The sequence below is a fragment of the Equus quagga genome, chromosome 2, assembly GCF_021613505.1.
Source record: "Equus quagga isolate Etosha38 chromosome 2, UCLA_HA_Equagga_1.0, whole genome shotgun sequence".
Taxonomy (NCBI): domain Eukaryota; kingdom Metazoa; phylum Chordata; class Mammalia; order Perissodactyla; family Equidae; genus Equus; species Equus quagga.
The window spans coordinates 44,588,168-44,610,584 of NC_060268.1; the positions used below are offsets into that span (position 1 = coordinate 44,588,168).

The following is a 22,417-nucleotide window of genomic DNA, read 5'->3' on the forward strand; positions in this document are numbered from 1 at the left end:
TCTTAGAGTTGCTGATTCAGGAGGTCTGGGATGAAGCCTGAAAATCTGCATTTCTTATAAGTTCCCAGGTGATGCTGATGGGGCTGGTCCAGGGACCACCTTTTGAGCACCACTGTTCTAGGCACTCTTTCCCCTTTCCCTCTTTCCATGCATCTTTCCAAGCATACTGACAGATGCTTATAGAGTACAGGCAAGCTCTTTTGCTGTGACAGCTATAGGATGTCGGTGGTTATCTCAGAGTACAGATGTTTCAATAATAGAAAAGAAAAAGGAAAAAGAAGAGAAGAAAAAGAAAGGGAGCATGGAAGATGAAAAAAAAAAGAAAAAAGAAGGGGAAAATGGAAAGTAAGAAAAAGGTAGAAAACAAGACAGGTGTTGTACCCAAATACTAGTAGGAGGGAGACATCAACAAGAATTCTGCGTGATAAGCAGCCTAACTTGTGCTAGGAGCCACCTACATCTTTTTCAGATACTCCCTGCAGAGAGGAGGCCACACAGAGAAGAGATGATGGAAGGGCCCATCAGGCCCAGATGGTCTTTATTCTATACTCTCTGAGTGGTATTTAATACCAAGAATTGTAAGCAACCAACTGTGGTCCCCATGATCAGAACACGTAACCAACTATTTTGTGGTTAAGAGGCTTACCTTCACAAGTCATCATTGGACCAGGCTCAAATCCCTCCTCACAGGTGCATTCAAAACCTCCAATCACATTCTTGCAGGTTCCATTTCCGCAAGGATTGCCCACAGAACATTCATCAATATCTGCAAGTGACCAGGAAAATATTCAAAACATGAGGAATTGAGAGAAAATGGCTTGGACTCAGCTAATACCTTTTTTCTGTCAGAGTCCTTTGACTTGTAACGTCTTGTTTCATTCTCATTCTGTCCTTGCAAGAAAGGAGTGCACGTGTCTTATCACCACAGGTTTATAGCTGTGAAATGTGACTTGCTAAGTGGCAGTGGCAGTGACAGGACCTGGGCTGGTAGGCCTTATAGCGCTCTTCTCCATGAGTTCCTCCAGTCTCCTGCATGATGAAGAAGTGAATCTTCTCCCAGGAGTAGACGCTTGAAGGGTTAAAACAAGGCTTCTTTCACAAGTCAAAAGTTTTTGCTTATTTAAAACTAGAACTACATCTCTAGTTTGGCCTTACATTACATCACTCTTCAAGAAGCCTTAAACATGATGGATTTTTGCCAGATATAAAATAGAAGACTAAACTTACGCAAAATAAGAGAGCAGAGGTTAAGCAAAATTAATACACTGGATAAAATCAAGATTCAAGTAGATTTTGTTGATTCCGTTGAAAACAGATGGTTTATGTTAGGCAGAAGACAGGTTAGAAAGAAATATGTTTAGGGTATGATCTCTGTAAACAACCATAGAGAGAGAATAAGTCTTAACAAGGAGGTCTAAAACTATCTATGCCTCCTAACCCACCCACCTACAATACTGACTGTTCTGATTCTGACACATCTCTTGGGGAGAATATCTTCCTTTGGGAAAGGAAATTTTTGAGAAATAACCTTGTTATTTTAACTATCTAGGGCACAGAAGAGTAACGGACTATCATCAAGGGTTATGTCTTCTGTTGGGTTCTGAAGTCGGAAAGTGCAGGCAAGAGGGTGTGGCAGAGAGGCCCTGGCTGAGGAGGCTCCTTTCTCTCATACAAAATAGCACTAACTGAAGATTCCAAAGAAAAAACATTGACAACTTGGCTTTTGTTCTGCTATGAAACTGCATTTCACTCTCAAGAATACTATATCTCCTTCAAGTTAAAAATCACAATATCCTTAGTTTTTAGAGCTCCAAGGTAATGAGAAACAATTTAGTTCGTCTGCATACTACTATATTCTAAAGCCTAGAAAAGCTACAGAGCTTGCTTGAGCTCCCGCAGCCATTGCTGCAGAGGAACTCCTCATGCCCTCATTCCTTGTATTGAAAAGAATACTTTCTAATGTGCACAAACCTTCAGCATTTATGCCATTATTAGTCCAGGATACACTGAATTGCTTTGAATTTCCTGATAAACTGACATAATACTTGGATTCAATTTGAAGTTAGTGTGGATTGAGAGGTCAAACGTCAGCCATAGGAGACTTTCTTTGAAATTGTAATAAGAAGGTTACAATAAGAGGAGCTACACTGGGTACATAGCATTTCATATTACTAAATGTAATATAATCTGGAATAAATTTTGTATTTTACATATTGAGAGAATAAGATCATGACCATTAAAATTTTTTTTTTTTAACTTCACAAAGACTTTCATTATAATGTTGTCCTTTCCAGTAGCTCTTCAAACGTGTCTGTCTTCCCCGTTGGACTGTAAGGTCTGTGAAAGGAAGGCTTGGTTCACTGCTGTAGCCACAGAGCTTGGCATAGTGCCTGGTACATGGTGGGGACTCAGCTAGTATTGCTAAATGAATGATATATGAATGAGTGGACAAAACTTATTTCTGTCCCATCTTGGTACTTAAACAACTTAGTGTGAATACTGTGTAGCTTAATTTCTTTCTGTTTTTAAATTTCTTTTTTCTTTTTTTTATTTTCAGATGTACATCATATTTCGAATTCTGTGTACATTACATCATGCTCACCACCTGAAAACTAATTAGACATCCCCTCACATGTGAGCCTAATCACCCCTTTTACCCTTACCCCCCACTTCCCCTATGGTAACCACCAATCCAATCTCCAATGCTATGTGGTTTTTGTCGTTGTTTTTATCTTCTACTTATGTTTGAGATCATATGCTACCTGACTTTCTCCCTCTGACTTATTTCACTCAGCATAATACCCTCAAGGGCCATCCATGTTGTCACAAATGGCTGGATTTCATCATTTCTTATGGCTGAGTAGTAGTCCATTGTGTATAAATACCACATTTTCTTTATCCATTTGTCCCTTGATGGGTACCTAGGCTGCTTCCATGTCTTGGCTATTGTGTATAATACTGCAACGAACATAGCTTTATGCCTTTGTGTTTTCAAGTTCTTTGGATAAATACCCAGCAGTGGGATAGCTGGATCATATGGCAGATCTATCCTTAATTTTCTGAGGATACTCCATACTGCTTTCCATAGTGGCTGCACCAGTTTGCACTCCCACCAGCAGCGAACAAGGGTTCCCTCCTCTCCACAACCTCTCCAACATTTGTTGTTTCCTGTCTTGTTAATTATAGCCATTCTGACCGAAGTAAGGTAATAACTCATTGTAGTTTTGATTTGCATTTCCCTGATAGCTAATGATGTTGAGCATCTTTTCATATGCCTGTTGGCCATCTGTATATCTTCTTTGGAGAAATCTCTGTTCAGATCTTTTGCCCATTTTCTAATTGGATTGTTGGTTTTTTTGTTGTTGAGCTGTATGAGTTCTTTGTATATTTTGGATATTAACCCCTTATCTGATATGTGGTTTGCAAATATCTTCTCCCACTTGTTAGGTTGTCTTTTCGTTTTGTTGATGGCTGTGCAGCTTAATTTCTAATTCATAAAATCCCAGTGGAAGAAACTGATTTATTACTCACCCACACATTCGTTCCCTTCTAGAATATAACCAAAGGGACACTCGCAGCGATAGGAGCCATCTGTATTGATGCACTGCCCATGTTTACAGACATCAGGTTCTCCGCATTCATCCATATCTTAAGCAAAGAAGGAAAAAACAGCGAATAACAAGGTACTTTTTTTAAACACAAAGGTAAATTGTGATCATTTCAGTGCCTAACCAATGAAATATCTAACATTACAATACAATAATACAATTGGTCTCTAAATGAAAAGAAAAAAGTAGAGCTTAATCTTTCAAGATAGATGTGGAGAAATAAGAACAACTGGAAAAGGGCAAGAAAGAGGCTGTTTGAGAATATTAAGAAAAGCTGAGAATCCAGCACAAGCGACTCACCAACTGCTGAATCATCAATTGCCACAATGATCCCGCTTCCATAGGGACAGATCTGGCGGAAGGCCTCTGTGGTGGAGATGCACACTCGTTAATAGATAGACCTTCGGCAACTGGCTACAGGCTCCTCCCCAAACATTGTGTAGTGGTCAAATTGCCACATGCTGCACGTATCCAGAAACAATGAACAAGACAAGCCCAGAAACCAGAGAAAGTCAACAAGGCTCCCAGAGCTGGTGCAACTACTACTTGGGCAGCTCTGACTTAGTTCAGAAGAAAATAACTACCTAGCTCCCAAGATGAAATGATTTTAATGAACATTTTAGTTAGACTCACAATTAAATTAAGTTGTCTTATTTTCTTGAAGGCCTATAATCGTACTTATTTCATGGGCAGTCTGTACCTTGAATGGCCCAAAGAAAAATGCAGATGGCAGACATACCGTCTGGTTCAGTGGGGCACAGCTCACAGGGATCGCCCCAACCTTCTCCCTTCAAGGCACAGCAGCATTCCTGTTTGGAGTGATTTTTGGATTTGGGTGACGAACACTTTCCTCCTTCAAACTTCGCATAGCAGTAGCTCGTTCGCAAATCTGCAGCACAAATTCAAAAGACCCTTTAGTGGCTTCCCTACTAAATTGTCATTGTATAATAGTGAATAAGAAGCATTCCATCCTATTAAATGTGTTCTCTTCTCAATGCTATATTAATACTCCTTAAGTGATTCTAATAGTAACAGAGCTGAGATCTTTAAAATCGTAGGCAATTTTTGTAATGAGATCTGATGAACAAACGTATGTGGTTTTTCACCTTATTATTTCTCATTTTAGCCAATTTTCCAAAATAACCTGATGTGAACAGTAAAAACTAACATTGTTACATATCAAAACTGACATCATCAGTGACTTCAGGATGGGGACATTCAGAGATGGAATCATTCACAAGATCCCTTCATTGATAGCTCTACTTGCATGTGTTTGGATAACATTGAGCAAGCACACTGGGTTAGGGTAGACCTCCCAGTTCTAGTACTTACTGTGATATCACACTATGCTGTTTATTCTGTGTCCCCTAAGCCCTGGAACCAAAATAAAACCTCAGATTCCAGGCACAGAACAAATAAAGATGCGGCAATTTTGTGGAATGGCAAAAATACAATACAATAGTCGTTCACTGAAGCAGCTACTTATGGAGTTGCTCTCTACAAAAAGCATGTAGGGCTTTCTGCAGATTTTACACACACACACGCAGACACATACACATACACACACACAAGCTTGTTTACCTCAACAGGACAGTGAAGGTAAAGAGGAGGGCAGGGAGATAGGTGGACGAGAGGGAGAATAATCTTTCTTTTAAAGACTAAATTTCTTTAATATCAATTATTTCTTGGTGACTCCAACATGGAAGATGGGATCTAGTTCCTACAAAATTCTCCAACATTGCTTGACATAATTTTGGAAAGTGACTCTTCCATTTCTTATAGAGCAAATTGGGTAACACTAAAAAGTGAGCTCATCCAAAAGCCTGGAGTGTGTTTTTTCTCAAACTTGACTTCCAAAACCTTGCAAACGCCTCTTGAGTTACACAGAGGCTAAAAGCTGTAGGTTTTAAGGAAATGCTTTCATATCCATTTTGCACAATTCCCCTTTCTTTATGTCTGACCAGGTCTGCTTTCTTCTGTTTTCCAATCCCAGTAGCATACTATAGCCACCTATGCATTTCTGTTAAGACAATTTCACCAGCTTTTATTTCATGACAAAGGAGACAATGAAAGAATAGCTGAGTTGCCAAAGACCACAGCAGAAAAATTTTCATGAATTAAAGTAAAAAATATCTGTCTATCAATCATATTTACTAGGCTATGGAAAGTCAAATTAAGTTGGCCTCCCCAACGAACTTGTTCAACTTTTTATGGCTACCAACTGTTCTGGATAAATTATCTCTGGTTTCTACTCTACCTCCACAACTGCTATAGCTAGGACCTAGCAGGCACCTTCAATGAACCACTCCTCTGAAGGCCAAGAGCAATAAACGTCAGTCTTTGTCCTGAAGCATGTCTGCCATCCAAATGTCTGCTTTGCTGAGGAGCTTCAAGATGTAACAAATGATAGTTTCTTGAAGGGCACCTTTAATTTACTTTATTTCAAGTTCACTCATATACAATGTTTTGCATTTATTGATCTTGTTTTTATTATTTATGCCTACAACTGTCTTAAGATATAATTTATTTACTACAGTCATGCATCACTTAACAATGGATATGTTCTGAGAAATGCACCGTTAGGTGATTTCATTGTTGTGCGAACATCACAGTACGTTTTCACAGACCTAGATGGTATAGCCTACTATACACCTAAGCTATATGGTACTAATCTTATGGGGCCACTGTCGTATATCTGGTCCACTGTTGACTAAAATGTTGTTATATGGCACATGACTATACACACAAAAATGTCTCCACAAATGTATTAAAACTTAATTCTCTCCTATGTCTTCCAGCTTGTAATGTTTCTTTTAAACCTGGATACATGCAGGTTCTAATAAATATTTGTTAAAATTCTCATTCTGTTATCCTTTTATCACAGATAGTACTCCACCCCCCAGCCCTGCCTCCCCAACACCACTCCACCCCCACCCCTGGAAAAAAATCTAGGCATTACACAGAGGCTCAAACACATGAAGTTCAGAGTGAGCCTAAATGATGAATTCCCTTCACTGAACTTTGTAAATAGGAGTGGCTTATTTACATGTATGGCCTTCAGGTGCCAGGATCTGTTCACCTGAGTCCTATCCTATTTGTTCCTTCAAAAACACTACCTGTGGTTCTGTGGAATTTTCTCATTTCCTGGGCAAGAGAAGTCTGACTCCTAATTTGTCATCCTATAAGAAAAACCCAGTTCTTAATCCCCTGGCTCCAGCAAAATCTGTGCTCTGTGGGAGATTTACATTTGCTTGTGGTGATTCTCTAGAATTGGTTTATTAATCAAAGGTACCCTGCATTAGGAAAGAGAGCTGGGCTCGCCCACATCCTTTAACTAGGGCTCGCTAGGGTGCCTGTTTACCGGTCCATCTGCAAAGAGGCCTTAATGACCTTTTAAATTTCATCAGAACTACACAAGTCACTTTCCCTGCTTGCATTCCTCAATTCTGGCTCTGCCTCTTGGAGCTGAGCATGTGGCAGGACTGCTCACAGCTGGGCTGACTCTTCCTGCAGCGTTAGCTTGCTCTCTGACAGGCCAGTGCAAATTGAATTAATAGCCTATGAGTTTCCTCTGGCCTGCCACATCGGCAGATTCACACCTGGTTTCTCACTGCTCTCCTTCCAAACTCAGGCTAAGCCAAAGGCACACAAAAACAAGGGAGTAGGAGTTAGAATTTCTCTGGCTGGTCTGAACCATACAGACAGAATATCTGCTTGAATCAAGCACCACCCCACCCACAACCCTGAAATTCACATGGGCCTCTGACGGCTATCTACAAGAGCAAACCAACCAGAGGATTCTCAACTCTCTTGCTTCACATTTCTAAAAATTGGGTAACAAAACGACCAGGAGAAACGTAAAGAGTGAATCAATAGAATAACCATAACAAGAGTCTATGAAGGACTGAGAAACTAACAAAGCTTTGTTACATACTCAGTGATTTCTTGGGCAGGTGATTCTTCTGTAAAATGTAGAAATTGACTTCCAAAAATTAAATGCCTTGTCCTAGGCTAAAAATGGCAGGGCTGAGACCCCAGACCCAATTTCTGGAATCGCAAATGATATCCATTGCCTTATTTGGTAATATGGAAGCAAAGCAAAAGAAAACAAAACAAAATGACCAAGAAAAAGAAAACTGAACAATAAAACAACACTGGGGGGTGGGGCGGGGAATTGTGTGTATGTGTGGGGGTTTTTTGGTTCTGAATTCATTAAAATAGTTTGTATAAACAGATAGACACACACAACTGCATTGTTTAGTAAATCTATAAACAGTTTTCTGGGACATAATACACTGTGTTATGCTTAAATTCAGGCTCCCTTCTGATTTTTTTTTTTTTGTGAAAGTTCACAAGTATTATTCCTGAAAACAGACGATGGCCCAGCAAGAATTCTGGTCAGTTTAAATTTATTTTTCTGCTTTCTTAGAAAACTTGTGATGTAAGGGAAGGGCACATTAACCTAGGGGCATCCTGGTTAATCTGCATTTTTCTGTCTGAAAGTCTAGGTTTTGGCTCATATTTACACAGGTTACCTCTTCAGAGGCAGAGAATCCGTAGCTGAACTTCCCCCAGGCTTTGCCATATTCAGTGGCTCAGGGCTGATCCCCCTCAGACTGACCTGTTTGCATCACTGTTCTTAGGGGCAGAGAGAGGTTTAAGTGCCAGGATAGTTGTTGTACAAGCAACCATAACTTGATGGATGAGTTTTTAACCTTAAAAGTAAAAATGAACTTTCTGACATATGGTAATCATTAGACCTCTGGGTGAATGAAAACTCTCCCTCTTCTCTTTCAAAAAGAATCAAAGCTTTGCCATGTTTCAAACATAAAACCACAACAAATAAACACAGAGTAATGAAAGTCTAAAGCCTTCAAAGGCACTTACCTTGGCACCTTCTTCCAGTGGAGGACAAGGAGAACCCATCTGGACACAGACATTTGAAGCTGCCTTCTGTGTTACTGCACGTGCCCAAGGCACAGATTTCTGGCTCTTCAACACACTCATCAATATCTAAAAGAATTACATGTGTCACACAAAGGCAAAACTAAGGCGACACCATCAAGTACCAAATGCAAAATGTGGAAGTACAAAGTGCAAATGAGTTTAGAACTCTTCCAATAATGAAAATATTTTCCTGTATCCTAATGCTGTGAGTGAACTTCTAAGCTGTGATGACTTCTAAAAATTAGTTTTGACGGTTCTTGTTGTAAAAATGGAATCTGCAATTGCCTTCTAAGGGATGCAGAGAAACATCTCTTACCCAGACTGAGTTGTTTGGCTAATTAGAAAAGCTGGAGTAATTTCATACCACCCCAAGCTAGGAAAGAAGCAAGAGACTCCAGAGTCTGACTTCACCACTGCACAGTAAGTAGAAGCGCTGAAATTTGAAGGCTGTTGACAATGAGTTACTGAGTGAGAGATCTAGGCTTTTGGACCAAATTTACTCGCCTCCACTCATCCACGATGCTTTTCTCAATACCCCATGCTATAGCTCTAAACTATGAATTTCATCAATACTGTGAAAATAATCCTATGCAGTACAAACTAAAGATATCACGGAAGATGAGGCTCCGAACTCTCATTTGCAGGTTAATTTTTCTGAAGACAAAAAAATCTTCCCTGTATAGACAGTTTTCCTCTCATCATACAGATAACAGGAATCTGATACACTTAGAATTGTGCCATATTTATATCTCAGCTACTGTAAAGGGGTGACTGAGGGGGGTCCGAGATAAAGTTCGAATGGCTTGGGTAGCCATATGCCCTAGTTTACCTGGGAGAGTCCTAGCTTATGCCTGTTGACCTGGTCTCATTATGAATGGTGCCCTCCTCAAAAGTGTGTTGGTTTGGTCAATAAATTACATGATCACCCTACTTATGGAAAAAATATGGTCACTCTTTCCAACAGACTTACTCATCTTTCCCCTGACTTTCAGCAGGAATTTGTAGTGAAAAAGAGGTAAGTTTTGATTCTGAGCCACGCTATTTTTATGGAAATACATTTTTTCAACAAAGCACACATCTCTTGTATCTTGAGGCTCTTTATTTTCATGTTTGTGCAAAGAGTTCTACCCACACCAAAATGTACTCACATTACACAGCTTTATTGCCCAAGTTCCAGCTAAAAGGAACTTAGGAAATTAACTCTGTTATCTTGACTTAATATTGTAAATACCACACAATAGATATTCCAGCAATGTGCAATGCAAAGTGATTATCTGCCTGTACAATGCAAAACCAACCTCTTTCTCACTCCATGCTACACATTGCATTTATAATTGCATCATGCTTCTTGTGGTTTATTAACTAATCTGAACTGCTGCTGCTGATGGAACTACTCCATTCCCACACTCCCTTCACCACAACATCCAACCTTTTCTTAAAAGAAAAGCCGACTTTTGTAAACATGCTCAAATATTTCTTTTTGGTGGTTGTAATTCTTTTTCTTATAGTAGAAGTTAACCTGTAGACACTGACTTCCTAAGAGTGGGGACAAAGACTACAGAATGGGCACATTTATTGACTATTCAGGAAGTTGTTTTTCTTTCTATACATTTCCATTCTGTTCATTCTAGGGGAATTTTGCATTAATGATGTATTGAATGATGCTGGTTTTTAATAAAAGTAAAACAACACTTTTAATAATTCGCAATTAGGCCCAATTTTGATAAAATGTTTCCATTTAGAATATTATCACTTGACTGCAATTTAAATTGGATATATAATGAAATTTCTCATGATGATATTAAAAGTAGAGAAAATTCTTACTCATTATGCATTAGATGTAGATCTCTTGAAAGGTGGGAGCATGGACTAGGTGACTTTTTAAAAATCCTTTCAACCCTAGTTATTTATGAAGGTCTGGAAATCAATGTCCTTCATTTAATGCAAGGACATATGCAATGAGGAATGCAGTACTACAAAATTTGCTGAGAAGTTATTTGTGGTAACATATTTCCATTGCTCTCTAGGTCAAAACAATATAAATTATATAGCCACATTCACTCAAACTTGAATCTGGTTACTTAAAGATTTTAACTGGAATCAGGAAGCTATTTTCAGTCGCAACCTATTGGTACCTAAAAACATGTAATCCAGGATTTTTTACAAGTTGTATAAAACACATTGGAAAAGAGGGTCATATGACCACCCCATGAACAGAGCAAAATAGCTTCATCAGAGATCAGCATGAGAATTAGATGTCCTTGTCTCACCATCTAAGTATGAGACATAAGTCACAGCCTCTGTCCTTGGATTTGTTTTTGATTAAGTATTCTAAAATAAAGACATTATACATACCATCACAATAATTTTGACTTTGATAATGCCAATGCATTAACCAAAACTGCTCATTTCCAAATATCGATAGCCCTCCTACCTTCACACTTGTCATTGTGCAGACTGTATCCAGGTGGACAAATGCATCTGTAGGACCCATCCAAGTTTTGACAGGTGCCTGGTGCACATTTTCCAGGTTCTAGAAGACATTCATTGATATCTGCAAAGAAAAGGGAAAAAGAAGATAGAGGTTCTCACTGGCATGATTTCCGTCAAGCAATTAAAATTCAAAGAAATTGGAATCAAATCAAAGAAATACATAAAACTAATTAAAGTCCACAAAACTCTATCATGGAGAAAAATTAATGACTCAATAAAAATAAGCTTTATTGGCTTTCAGAAGTGTGTAATATAACAGCCATATTTTATTTGACCTACCACAAATTAAATATTTCCAGAAAAGTGTTGCATGTGAAAAGGCAATGGATACGAAGATTTTTGAGAGCACCCAAAAAACTACATAAGAGTTTACTACAAAGCTATTTTGAAGAAAAAAATATAAGAAAGGGAACTACAGTTGCTTATAGAACAATTTAAGTCTAACTGTGAAATTTAACAGTTTATCTGTTCTCTGTGAGTACGACAAGTTAATTTTTAAAGATAAGGGAGAAAGCAGTGTGTGTGTGTGTGTGTGTGTGTGTGTGTCTCGGGCAGGATTAGTGTAATCCTACTGCGATGTTTTTCCTCCAGACTTCCAGAAGGAAGGGTTGTGATAGAGACTGCACCTTTCTTTGAGTGGTCTCTGGGAGCGTTCTTTGGAGGGTCTTTCTGAGGCAGCACTCACCCACACAGGTTCTCCCATCTGGAGCCACCTCATAGCCTTCATTGCACTGACACTGGAAGGACCCCACTGTATTGATGCACTGGCCATTTCTGCAAAGGTTCCCATTTCCAGTTGCACATTCATCAACATCTGCCAAAAAAATATCCGTTGATATATTCCCCCCAAAAAAGTCATAATCCCATTAAAACCATTAAAAACCATTAAAGGGAAAAATACTTATTCTGAATCTCAGCAGCTTTTGCTGGCTCGACTAAACATAAGAAATGCCAGTGAAGATCTGGTTTGCAATAACACACTTGGCTTTAAGCACCTATCAAAACCTAACAAGATCACACAATTCTATTAATTAGAGATTAATAATTTACATTAGAATTTTATATGAGTTTACCTTGATCTTCCTTTAGGTTTCCTTTTTAAAGGCTAAAACTGAATTACTAATACACAATACAGCTGAGGGTATTAATAAATATTCTCTTAATTAGAAGTATATAAAACTAGCCTCTAGCACAATATAAAATTTGGTTTATTACCCTTGCTTATGAATAATAGAGCATATTTTATAAGGATGATTTTATAGATTCAATAATTTACTTCTTTTAAGAGGCTATCGTGAAACATCTGGACAAGTAGATGTCCACATTATTCCTGAACTATGTAATTTCTATACAAAGAATCACTTTTGTACACTTTAAAATATAATCAATTAATTTTTTTTTTAAGATTGGCACCTGAGCTAACATCTGTTGCCAATCTTCTTTTTTTCTTCCTTTCTCCCCAAAGCCCCCAAGTACATAGTTGTATATTTTAGTCGTAGGTCCTGCTGGTTGTGCTATGTGGGATACTGCCTCAGCATGGCTTGATGACCGGTGCTAGGTCCGCGCCCCGGATCCAAACCAGTGAAACCCTGGGCCACCGAGGTGGAATACACAAACTTAACCACTCGGCCATGGGGCCGGCCAAATAATCAAATTTATTTTGAAATTTGTTTAATTCACAGTATGTAGACATAAAAATTATAGCTGCTCATGAGCATCTGAATAAAAATAATGTATGTAGTTACTATATGTGACATTTAATTAACATATTATATTTAACAAGTCTTTTAAGCAATTGTCATGCATAAGACGGCATATATTGAAAAAAGATAGCCAGTACACTGGAGATGATGCTAATTACAAAGAACACATGCAAAACTGACTGTCCTTGGTGACTGATTATTTTGCACACATACCTATACAGTCATTGTTGTGAGAAAGGATGAAACCATGGTTGCAGCGGCAGTTGAAGGAACCAATTGTGTTTCGACAAGTTCCGTTCCCACAGGCATCTCTTTCACACTCATTTATGTCTAGTAGGAACAAAGGACATAGAAAAACATGATTATTAACGGAAGACGAGACTGCACGGGTACCTGGGGTTAAAGGGCATTTTTGGGTTCACAAAGTGTCATACGTAGGCTGAGAACTTCTTGATGTTGGTATTAGGTCCAGCAGTGGCCGCTCCCTGTGAGAAATCAGCAAAAGGCGAGGTTCTAAGCCTTAGGAGTAAATCGTTTCCTTGGTTGGCATGTGAAAGGAGGCAAGCTAAGGACATGAGAACTGGACAAGAATTATTTTATTCTATTTACTTCTAGAATTCTCCACCCTTGCCACTTTTCTCAAATATTTTCACTTGGAAATGGAAAATTCTGTGCGCATCTGGATCTTGATTTGCTGCCACCTCTGGCAAACTTCAGCCTTTAAGATTCTCACTCCAGATTACCAAAAAGCAGTGAGTCACCTGATATTACCCTGAAATCAGCAACAAAATAAATTAGCTTTCTAACTCACCTGACATTTTAGACATCTTTTCCTTTTTCCCAGTCCACTTCTGAAAACCTATAACCATTCTCACCACATGGTGACTTATCTCACTCTTCCAAACTCTCCTAATGTGATGGCACTTAATTTGGCTCTTCTCATACACTCTTGCATTATTTCTCTTTTTATTGGTCTTTGACTGTTTTGTAGAGCTATTTTTGCGTCTTATAAGTCTTTGCTTTTCGCCCCAGCAGCTAACATCTTTCTTATAAAGAGTAGGTGTGCATGATATTAAGGAGGAAACAAGTTAAAATGAAAGAAAGTTGATGCTGCTGGTTTTTGAGAGTAAGGCAGAATGAGGAGGGCAAGGACAAAGGGAAGGAGAGGGAGTGGAAGTTAACACGTCAGATTCTCAAAATGTAGTGTTTAGAGTTAGGATTTCCTTTCCTTTCAAATTTTGGACATGAAGATAAATTATCTGTGATCCTAAATCAGGAAGCTATTGCTGACCCCAAAGTGACTCCAGTGTGTGTTTGTGGTTGACTGCATCCAGATGAGTCATCCTGCCAGCAATTAAAAGCTTCTGCCTTGATTCATTTCTAGCCAAGCAAGTGGAGTTCTTCAGTAGGGCAGGTTCTTTGGTAGAGGGTTCCAGATAATTTAGATGCAAGAGGGAGAAAGTAAGTTGGACAGGGTCTCATTAATATGCTGGGGTTCGCTCCCCACTGATGAGCAGGCTAATTATACTCCTTTAATTTAAAACTTATCTGCTCTGAAGAAGACAAAACTTTATGAGAATGTTCCCTACTGGATGAATCCAATTATAGACAAAGGCAAGCACTTCAAACATTATTCTATTGATTGTTCTTTATCCAGCTGTGAAACCGATTCATGTTCATGAAGTCCCCAAAAGACTTAATGGATGTTGCTTTAAAGTAGATAAAGAAAGGAGGGAAAGAGAGAAAATGATTGATTACATATTTGAAGTTGATTCTAAATTAGCATCCTGACTGAGTACCGAAACCAAGGAAGAGATTTTAAATCTTGAGTTTTTTTCCTCCTAGGAAAATGTTTCTTTACTTTTTTTGCCTTTGTAGGATCTGTAAATTTGCCTTTGAGGATATGGTACAAACTATAGACCCTTCTCCGAAAATGCTCACACTCAAACGTTCAAAAGCTGCCAATAAGGCAAACCCACCTAAATATTAGAAAAGAATAAACGGCTACTAACATCATAAAAAGTAACTTTTTGTCTTACTATCTTTCTCAAGTGATCCCTTAGTCAAAAGTTTTTCTGAACTTACAGCCAAATGAATATCAAGAAAGAGGTTTATCATGTTGAGATTGCCAAAGATTAAATACCAAGAGATGTTAATGCTACATGCCTACTGTGTTTTTATTTTATAAATAACAAAACAACTACTGAAAGGTCTGGAATTAACTTTTATGTACATTCAGATGCAAATGAATTTTTCAATAGGATATGAAGGAAGAATGAAATGATAATCATATACTCACCCAAACACATGGTTTGATCAGCATTCGTTTTAAAACCAGTGTGGCAAATGCAATAAAAGCTTCCAACTGTGTCAATACACTGTCCATGGCTGCATATATTGGGGATTTCTTGACATTCATTGCGATCTGTAGATAAAAAGTATCTTAAGTTAGAGCTTAGAAGACAAAATCAAATTGACTAACTTACTTCCAGATATTGTTCTCAGGATCAATTCTAGCTCTAAATTAAATCAGTAAAACAGACACAGGCATTGTATTTATTTTTGCCTCAAAATTGGTTAAAACTTACTCTCATCTACTGGGCATATTCAGAGTATGTTAGCAATACATGAGCAATATCCAAAAAATGTTCTGAAAAGTGAGAAAACTTAGAAGTAGAATGGGGAAGAGGTTGGGAGATAATCCATCTGATCATCTGCCTTAGCAGCATCACAGACTGTGGAACCGAAGTATTTTGTCTGGTCAAGATGTGGTGCCTCAAATCATGGGCCGTTCACAGTTTCCTCTGGAAATTTATAACAAAGTCAAATAAATCCCATTCCTAAGATAGGTTTTCCTGATGGACAACCCACACTTTCCTTGTTCAAGTTTCACCTCATTGTTCTGTCTTACTTCCACAACCTTTTGTTCCATCTTAACCAAGTCTTCATGTCTACATACGGCTCCTTTTAGCACTTGACAATTCTAATGATGTTTCTTTCTTTTCATTCATACATATTAAAAGGAAAGCCCTCTCATCTTGTTTCTGCCAGTCTTTAAGCTCTAAATTATATTTATCCTCAAGTGAATATTTCTTGCTCTCCTGAAATCTGATTATCAGAGGGGCAGAATTTATTGCATGAATCCACAAATGACATAATTGCATGCCTACTTATGTCTCTAATTTAATTTTTTAAAGCTCTCAAAATTCTTTGTTTAGGGCGAATGTAATTTGAAGAGCACTGTATCATTCTGATTTTCCTACTGTCACAAAAGAATGCAAATAGCAGATAGCCACCTGGGGTGTAGACGCTGTCTAGCACAGCAGCACCTGCTCTGAGGTGTATAACCCAAACTTGCTGTTCGCCTGCCCTGTTTACTAAAAAGGCCGCAACCGGGAATGGGCACTTTTTGCTGCACAGAGCAGTTGTGCCCATGCCAGAAGAGAAGATATCCCTTTCATTTCATGTGCTCAGGCTGCCATTTTTACAATGACTTCCTTCCAATATACAGAACATTCAGAGTTGGTGAATCACTGTACCATTTAAAAGTCTCAAGTGAGGCTGAGTATATCATTAAGAGGGGAAATTGGGATAGAACAGTTTAGGACCACCGCTGGCCTATGCAAAAATGCTAGTTAACTTAAATTGTGATTATTCCCATTGGAAAAAAATGGATTTAAAAGGAGCAAACTGCTCCCTGGGATAGGCAGAGGAAATTCATTTCCATTGCCAAGCTCTGTGAAGGGAGCTGATTTGAGGAATGGTACCTCAGGGCCTACCACAGTTGGCCCAAACCTTGGGCGCCCTCAGGCAGTACTGGATCTGGGACTACACAAGGGACCAGGTCTGTTTCATCTCTGGGGCCCACAGGAAATACAGAGATTAAGGATCTTCTTAGAACAGGATCCTCAATTAGGAATTTTCCTTCCTACGTTGCCTATTTCATGATGGTTTTAATGAAACATGGAGTACTTTGGGGTTCTATTGGTGAAACAGAAAGATATAATTCTAAAGAACTTGACTATGAAGTTCACTTTGTCTTGAGACCAGAAAACTGGGTTTCTACAAGCCCCAGGATTTGCACTCCCAGGAGATTAGGTCTGAGGTTGAGATAGGAGATCTAAACAGAGAGTTTTGGAGGAAAAAACCCATACAGTGAGTGGAGAGAGAGGAGACCATGAGGAAGTGGTTGGGAAGAACCTATCTTTCATCTTTCTCTGAGCAAGATATTTCAGAAGGAGGCTGCATTTGCTCTAACTCTACTGAAGTCAGACTAGTATCCTGGGCTTAGATAACTAATTGCCCCCTCAGATCCCTCAGGAACAATGTGGGTATTAAGGCCAGCTGTGATTTGGGGTAGGAAATGATGTACTTATGAATTCAAATAAAAATATCATGACAGAAAGAAAATCTTAGTTCTTTTCATTTTAAACACAGAAGGAGAGGAATATTTTGCAGTACGTGTGAAAAATGCCATGTATACAATAGCATTTAAAGACATTTTAAAAGATTTTTAAAGTAGGATGTAACTGAAGACATTTCCAGAGTGAAGTCTTCAACTCTAGAGCCTGAATAGTTGCAAAACTCAAGTACATTCCTTTTCTTCTAAGGATTTCCACGAACGAGGAAAATTGAGATTTGGTTACAAATAACACTCACTCAAGTACTTATCTCTGGTTAACGCCTGATGAGTTTTATTTATGTTAATGTTCTACAAGAAAATATGACAGGGCTTAAGCCCCAGCAGGCCCTGGCTGGACATGCTGTCTTGATGTATAAATAACTTCTTGCCTGAGGGTGAAATGGTGTGAAATGACACATTCTATATTATCAGCAATTCTTTATTTTGATTGGAATTATTTCACCCAGTTTCAAAGAAATATAAATTAAGAGCAAAATGCAGGGAAGTGGTATCGATGCCAAATTTCACTGGGGTATTGTGGTTCCTATCACAGACGTCCCCGCTTTTCCTGTCGCGTTTTTTTAATACGTGGACAACAACGGTTCTGTTGACAAAATGCTAAACACTTGCACATGTTCCTTTAAACTCAACAAAACAAGTCCTGCTTCTCAAAGTGAGTTTTTGTTTTGCTATTACACCCTCTTCCCACCAAGGTCTCATGAAACAATGCAAAACATCCTACAGAGAGCAGTGCATTTCCTACCACTTAATCACTGGTGGCCAAGGGAAGCGAAGGAAAACCTGACCATGTTCCCTGGTGTTTTATTCACAAATGCGTAAAATATCCAGGAAACTCCCTGTGAAATGAACCATAAGCAAAAGAACATTCTTCCTGACTCCTTGCTAAATATATAATGATTTATAATTACTCAAAAACTTACATGAAAATCATTCTGAGGTATTATTTTGTTTTCTGGGCTGAAACACCAGTGTTTTAAGTGTGATCCCACTGGCTACCATCAGATACTTAATAACTCGATCAATTTCAGTGGGTAACACTCATCCTTCTTACTTCTACCACATCCCTGGCGAAAGGGAACAACAAAAGAACCTCAGCTCTAGAGGAGAGTTTCTCATCTTACTGTGGGTGACTTTCTAGCTAACACATGCTGTTGACGTGTGCTGCCCTCAGTGAGTGACCTGTCGTCTGTAAGATGTTTAGGGGGAGGAGCAACCTTGCTGGTTCTCTTTGTTCGGTTCATGCAGGTTAATGTTGCACAGCTAGGAGGGCTTCACTGTCCAGATTTGGGGTGTGTGCCTGGGATGGTGACAACCTCACCTGCCTAAGGGCGATTATGGGAAAGGAAAAGAAGTATTTGGTCCTGAACACTGGCTGAGGAAGTATGTGTGTGTGTTTGTGGGTATGGGTGTTTGCAACAAGGCAGCAGATAGCCAACTATGAACTCATGTACGTACATGATTTATTTCTTGTTTTGAAAACATTTCATCTATAAAGAGGGAAAAAAACTAAGTGTTTAGACATTTCAACAATTTTCCTTTTTTCCAGTTTACTAGAACTCAGCAGTCTAAGTCTTAATTCATGTAGTCTTCAACCTAACCATCTCAATGGAAGTCCAAGTATCTGAAGCTTGATGGCGATAACCATTGGGTCGTCCCGACAGGGGTTGGGCTGGGGGAGACTACTTGCCATTGCACTGCCCCGTGGACGTGAAGCGGTAGCCGGGCTTGCAGTCACAGCGGTAGCTGCCAGCGGTGTTGATGCACTCGGCATTGCGCTGGCACACCGGCCCGTTCTGACACTCGTCAATATCTACAAGCAGAGAGAATTTAATTAGAAGGAGAACAGAATCTGGTGTCAAGTCCATGAAGCCTCTCACAGAAAATAGATCTATATTTTCTAATTTTGATTGGTTCTATTGAACAGACAACGGAAGACTGGAAACTCATTTTCTAATTTTTCTGCTTTACTAATACTTTTCATAAATGTGAGTACTTGATTCATGACCACATATGGACTCCAATGATGCTCATCTCTGAAAAAAGTCATGAAACTCAGCTGTTAGAGCCCAGGACTTGATATGGGTATAGACTAATATCCTAGGAAATCTTGTATTTGCTCAAAGCCCCAGGGTTTTATGACTAGTCAGGTTACTTTTGTCTGGAAAGTTGTAAGGTCTGGCGAACAGAGCATCTCAAACCTTAATGTGCACACAAATCACTTGGGATCTTGTTGAAAGGCAGATTCTGACTCAGCATGTCGGGGAATGGCCTGAGATCCTGCATTTTCAATAGCTCCCTGGTGATGCTGGTGCTCCTGGTCCACAGACTGTGCTCTAAGCTGCCAGGCTGTAGGGGCTCCTGCTTAAATTACTGCCACATGGCAGTGAAACCAAGGAAACTTAACATGAGAAGTTGCCCATAAATCTACTGAAAACAATCCAATTCTCATTATGAAAGAAAAGAATAAAATGGATATTGTGTGCTCCAGAGCTTTGTCTATGCTTGGGCTATGTTTGCCTATCTTTTTTTTTTTTTCTTAAACACATACCTAATATAGTTCAAACTCATGGCATTGCAAAAGTTACTGCACAGTCAAGGCTATCCTGTGGGGCAAAATACAGCTTCCCTGCCCCTGCTTCAATGAAATAATGTAATTCAGTCTAAGTACAGTAAAGGGAATAGCCTGTAACAATGGTGGGAGTCAGCCCTCAGCACCGGTGCTGGAGTTTTACATAGAAGTTGGCTCAGCCAAAGAAGTTTCCACAAGGGGGCGGCAAACACATCAACCTATGCCTCTGAGGCCTGTGCTTTTGTGGCGGAAAAACTCAGGACTATAGCCAGTGGGAGTTTCTGTCTAATGTGTGGTGGGGTGTGCCTCTCTGTGCAATAGATACAAGAGCAGAAGTATGCTTGCCTCGGGTAACAATAGGTCCAGCACCCAGCACCACCTCCCCCACCACGTCTGCCTTGCTCTTAATTCGGAGTATACAGAAACACAGAGGGTAGTTTGTGTGGGAGAAGCCAAACAGTGTCACAGACAAGCATCTCTGTGATGCATCAGATGCCTAACATCTGATTATATGCATACTTGGGGAGAGCAGACGCATGGATGCTCCCTAAATCACGTCTCGAATCCATTCCAATTTCAGTGTTGCTGAGGCATGTACTAAATCAAACTTTATTTCTGGTTCTGAGAGCTAAGAGTGTGCTGGGAAGCAGCTGACCCTGGATTAAACATTTACTCCAAAGATGAATATTCTGTGAAATGGAAACCAAAATTTGGAGCACTTTGTAATCTCAGTATCCACTGAATGCTCCCTCACAGCAAAGTGCCTTGCACTGGTGAAGCCATATATTTTCAATCTCACGTGTGTAGCAAGGTCGAGGTTGATATAGTGGTCATGGGTGGCCTTGCCTATGGGTTCTGGCCAAGGGCTGCTGCTTCAGCAAATACAAGTACCAAAGAGGCACCTAGGTAGAGTAACCATCAAAAGGATCTCTGAAGGGAAGAGAAGGGGAGATGCCAGAAGAAGGTGTCAGTCATCTTGAGCTATGCATGAAAGGTGTGAGACTGTGGCTAGGAGGAAGGCCGCCACTCCAGCACTGTAGGATCATCTGCTGGGGGCTCCTGTCTCCTCTCCCCTATCATGCTTCTTCCTCAGACACCTGATCCTTGATGCCTCCAAAAGCACAGGGGCCAGGCCAACGCCAGAAATGACTATCGCCTTAGGGAGGCTCTGAATGGCTATCACCCCATTTCTACTCCCCTGCAGCAGGCAGAGTGAGGGACATGTGCCAACTTGGCCATAGTAACCGAAAGCCTGGTGAGGAGAATTTAATAAGCATGTGCTTGGGACTATAATTTTACTCCTGGTCTGTAAGTTGTCGCCAGGTTACATGATGATTTTTTAATGTTAAAAGGTTGACATATGTTCTCTAATACATACTCTAAGGGGTAATAACCCTTTCTAACATGAACAAAAACTCTGCTAGAGGCCTCAAGTTTAAGTATTAAATAGAAAATTATTCCAGCTATCCTAGGGCACATGGTATATTTAATAACCAGGAATGTCCCTTTTACTCAAATGTAAAAGAAGACTATCTTCCCCAGATGTAGGAAAAATATGAAGTGCTGTAAGGAATGCGCAGAATCACAGCACATACACACGGCAAGGGGAGGTAATTTGAAAATGAAAAAAGTACCATTTGCATGCATGCCAACATTCTTCATATAAAATCGAATTTGCTGTTCTCGCCATTTGGAATTCTCTCATGCATTTGGAATATTTGCATTAACCTTGTTTTCACTTGGGAGTAGCAAAGGTTCCATTTGGAAGAGAACACTGATTTTGAGATTCAACTCAAGATGACTGCCCACCACTCATGCTCACTTGCAAGCAATGTGAAACAAAAGCAATCTATCTGACACACCCAGGAACTCAAGGCTTTTTCATATCAGCTGGAAAAATCTAATACATTGTGTGTGGGGGGCGGGGGCTGGGGAATGTACGTCCTGCTTTTTCCACTGGGAGTTAGGGATTTTTTTTTTACATGAGATTTCATGTTGTTCCACACGGTGCCCTTCACTATTGCTTGAGCTTGATGAATTTCTGAAATTTCAATGTTATGAAATTGGCCAAGCGTGTGTGGGTAAGCAGCTCATTAGTTGGCTCATTTCTGGACATGATACAGTGACAACATCACTTACCTTCACAAACCAACAACTTGTCATTATAGAAGAAGCCCACCGGACATTCACATCTGAAGCTGCCAACCATGTTGATACACACTCCATTTTCACAGACCCCTGGGATCTCCCGGCATTCATCAATATCTAGAAACAGAGCAGTCACGTGTGAGTTACAGCACAGCACATGGTCCCTGGGCAGGATAAATTGGGATTGAAAGTCAGCTGCCTCTAACTTGACATTCTACGTAAGGTCTAAAACCAAAGAAGAGAAAGTGCGGTGTATGTGTGTGTGCGCATGCGTGTGCCAGCGTGTGGGGGTGTGTGTTGAGGTGCTGATGACGGAAGTGGGGGACATCAATACAAAGCAAACTGAAACAATTAAACTGCTTTTCGGACACACATATGTCTATCTGGATTTACTGTCTGTTTTTTTGGTTTTGTTTCAAAACATCAGCTTTGCCCAGGTAGCAGCCATCTTTGCACCCACTGGGTATGCACCAGATGAGCAGAATAAAAGTAACTGCTGAGAGTAAATGGCCTCTCTACCCAAAGT

General features: G+C 39.7%; 1 protein-coding gene across 2 annotated transcripts in view; it reads right to left on the minus strand.

Annotated features, from left to right (window-relative positions):
- The window catches only part of FBN1 (fibrillin 1), a 227,174-nt gene that overhangs the window by 21,759 nt on the left and 182,998 nt on the right, over window positions 1-22,417 (minus strand). For both annotated transcript variants that reach the window (XM_046652577.1, XM_046652578.1), the window contains exons 44-54: window positions 21,883-22,008; window positions 18,862-18,984; window positions 15,051-15,176; window positions 12,965-13,081; window positions 11,734-11,862; window positions 10,990-11,109; window positions 8,496-8,621; window positions 4,348-4,497; window positions 3,909-3,974; window positions 3,532-3,648; window positions 647-766 (exon numbers count right to left, since the gene is read on the minus strand). In XM_046652577.1, coding sequence (XP_046508533.1) covers window positions 647-766; window positions 3,532-3,648; window positions 3,909-3,974; window positions 4,348-4,497; window positions 8,496-8,621; window positions 10,990-11,109; window positions 11,734-11,862; window positions 12,965-13,081; window positions 15,051-15,176; window positions 18,862-18,984; window positions 21,883-22,008 — 1,320 coding nt within the window. The remainder of the gene's footprint in view (window positions 1-646; window positions 767-3,531; window positions 3,649-3,908; window positions 3,975-4,347; window positions 4,498-8,495; window positions 8,622-10,989; window positions 11,110-11,733; window positions 11,863-12,964; window positions 13,082-15,050; window positions 15,177-18,861; window positions 18,985-21,882; window positions 22,009-22,417) is intronic.